Source organism: Halyomorpha halys, unplaced genomic scaffold (assembly GCF_000696795.3).
Source record: "Halyomorpha halys isolate HHAL.00 unplaced genomic scaffold, Hhal_1.1 Scaffold320.1, whole genome shotgun sequence".
In the NCBI taxonomy this organism is placed as follows: Eukaryota; Metazoa; Arthropoda; class Insecta; order Hemiptera; family Pentatomidae; genus Halyomorpha; species Halyomorpha halys.
The window spans coordinates 1,242,409-1,245,186 of record NW_027116715.1 but is presented as its reverse complement, the minus strand read 5'-3'; the positions used below and the strand labels follow the sequence as shown (position 1 = coordinate 1,245,186).

Here is a 2,778-nt window from a genome sequence, read left to right as displayed (position 1 = left end):
AAACCATATTTATTTTCAGTCATTTACTCTGTATCATTTAAATTAACCTACAATATAATTATTCAAATATGAAATTATGAAAACATTTTTTTTTTTTATTTCTATATGTACATAAACTAATCTGTGGGCTCTTTTAATAAATATATAAGTAAAACGTTTGCTTTGTTGTTGTCCTTTATTAAAGAAACTGGACCATAAATCATAGATTGAAAGACCTACCAAAGTCAATTACGGTCACTTGTGATATGACCGTTATTATTAATAGCATTACCGAACTCACCTTTGCACTCGTTGGCGTCCTTGGCGGTGGCCCTGCCCCACGGCCTGTCGAAGTGGAATGGTTTGCACCTCTCGCAGTCCCTCCCGGCCGTGTTGTGCTTGCAATCGCAGGTTAGTTGGCCCGCCGCGTTCTGAATGCACTTGGAAGCGTGCCCGTTGCACTTGCACCGCCCTCCGACAGCGAAGTCGGAAACGGCATACTGGTATGACATGGTCGCGGGGGTGGTAGTCACTATTCCCGTGATGACGTTCGGAGTATCAACAGCCACATCCGACACCGGCTCCTGAAGTTCCTGTTCGGAAGTCAGCACAACCTTCTCCTTTACCTCTTCCTTTGGCTCCTCCTGTTCTTCAGCAGTCGGGAACTGCAGGCGGTGGAATACCACTTTGATGTCAGTAGCGGTCACCCAGTCCTGAAGAACTGGAGAGTTGTCGAAGTCGCCGGCGCTCGGCCGTCCTTCCAAAGTGCTGAAGGCTATTCTAGATGCCATGGGAGAATCGCCGATGAAGCGGTGGGAATCAGTACATAAAGCTTCCTGTTCGTTGGCTTTAGTTATAGTGGCACGGTTCGGACGTCCGTAGAACTTCCTGCACTGGCCTGAATAGAACTGAAAAGGCTGCCATGTCTTACCGTAGTCCATGCTTTTGTATATGGCAATGGAATCCGGTTTCGGAGCCTTCGGGCAAAATTGTAGTGACACATAAGTAAGTTCATACTTCTTACCTAGGCTGAGCTTGAGGGTGACGTTGTCTGGAGGAGCATTGGTCGATGTAGGAGGAAGGAGTGGTTCCGATCTCCAGCAGGTGACATTGTTAGGGTTGTTGAGGTCCGTGAGGAAGGCCGGAGGGTAGCGCTTCCGAGGTTGGGTGTCGTCGCAGACGGAACAGGAGTTGGGATCGTCGCAGAAGCGAGTGGGGCCGAAAAGGCCACAGGTGGAGCTGGCCTCGACGGGGGAGTTAAAGGCGGCGTTTACGAAGTCGGGGATGCACCTCTTAGGGCGGTCCTCTTCGTAGCAGGGGTCGAGCCCGGGCGGACCGGGGGCGAAGAGCTTGAGGTAGTCGGGGCCGGCGAGGGCCCCAGCGGCAGCGAGGAGCACGAGGAGCGGGACCATCACTGCATTATGATAAGGTGTTCTCCGGCCGAAGGACCGAGCGCTACTGCCCGCCCCTCTCCCGTATCCTCCCCCCGCCGCTACCCTCCCCCTCTCCTCTACGATTTGTTTTTTGTCAGGGCTTCTAATGAGCCGTCAAATAACAGTTTTTTAGCTTCTACTTCCCACGTACCGGCCAATGAATTAATTCATAATTAACGATATCGGCTTCTAGGTTTATTTTCGTAAATACGTAATGTCTGGGCCATTAAATATTTTAGACAGTGTGATGACCACCCCATGCCATAGATCGCCGCTGAATTCGTTTTGACTATAAATATACTGACTTTTCCACAGGTAGCTCCAAGTTACATCATCTCCATTCTATTCCTATAGGTGATACCCCACGTTCACTGGACCTACACATTTCGTATACACTAAAGATATCCGATTTTTCTAGGTGTCATTTTTTTTTTTTTTTTTTTCCACGTTGCTGTTAAAATCACTAAAATGGGTAGTGAACTGTCAATACGTAATTTTTCCATTTTACAAAATATTTGGATAGCTGATATGCTAGCTGTGAATTCATATACAATACATAAATTTCGACTTTCTTGATGATCTTCATATTACGTTTTAAACATTTTTTGATATGCTTTAAAATAAAAAAATATTGACTTTTAGTTCCAGCAAGCCCACATATTTTTTCTTTTAGACAATTTTTTATTTAATTTCACAACAAAAACCGGACTCTACCTATCCTGCATTTTATAATAAAATATACTGTGCCTGGGTCTATGTTGCAAAATGAAAATTCTTTTAAGAGAATATCAATATAGCTTTTAAATAATATTTCACAAGAAATAAATTATTAAATGTTTGGAAAAGGGTAAGTTATGTCCACGAATCTTAATTTCATAATTTCAATTAACTTTATTTATTTAATTATTCTTAATTTCAATTAAAATTAACTTAATGTGTTACAATAAGAAATTATTCATTTTGTGAATTTGGCGTAATTCAAATATTGGATTTAATTTCAGAAACATCCCTTTATTCAACAACAGCAATTCAAAAATGCTTACTTGCGTAAATTATCAAGCGTGGCTGCCATGTTACTTAATTTAAATAAATACAAGACAATTAATATTATTAAAAAAATCATTAAGTATATAACTTCACATAAGTTAGTTACTTAATTTATTTTTAACAAAGAATCGAGAATTTTTGTTTATTATTTTTCAAGATTTGGAGTTCTATCAATGAGTAGATTCTCCATAAGACATGACATTGTAAAATAACTCACATCAAATCAACTTGAATGTATTTTTTAAGTATTGTTAAGGTAGTAAATATCAATAAATAAATAAATTAAAAAAAAAAAAACTTTCAAGGTTAAAAAAAATAA

At 40.6% G+C, this 2,778-nt stretch overlaps 1 protein-coding gene across 1 annotated transcript; it reads right to left on the bottom strand.

The window, feature by feature from the left end:
- Positions 1-224: 224 nt before the first annotated feature.
- LOC106681211 (netrin-A) lies at positions 225-1,391 on the bottom strand. The gene has a single exon (XM_014421414.1). It carries the CDS (start codon positions 1,389-1,391, stop codon positions 225-227), a length of 1,167 nt encoding a protein of 388 aa, XP_014276900.1.
- Positions 1,392-2,778: the final 1,387 nt, after the last annotated feature.

Excerpts from the sequence above, each read along its gene's own strand:
- LOC106681211 (XM_014421414.1), bottom strand. The coding sequence starts at position 1,391 with ATGGTCCCGCTCCTCGTGCTCCTCGCTGCCGCTGGGGCCCTCGCCGGC.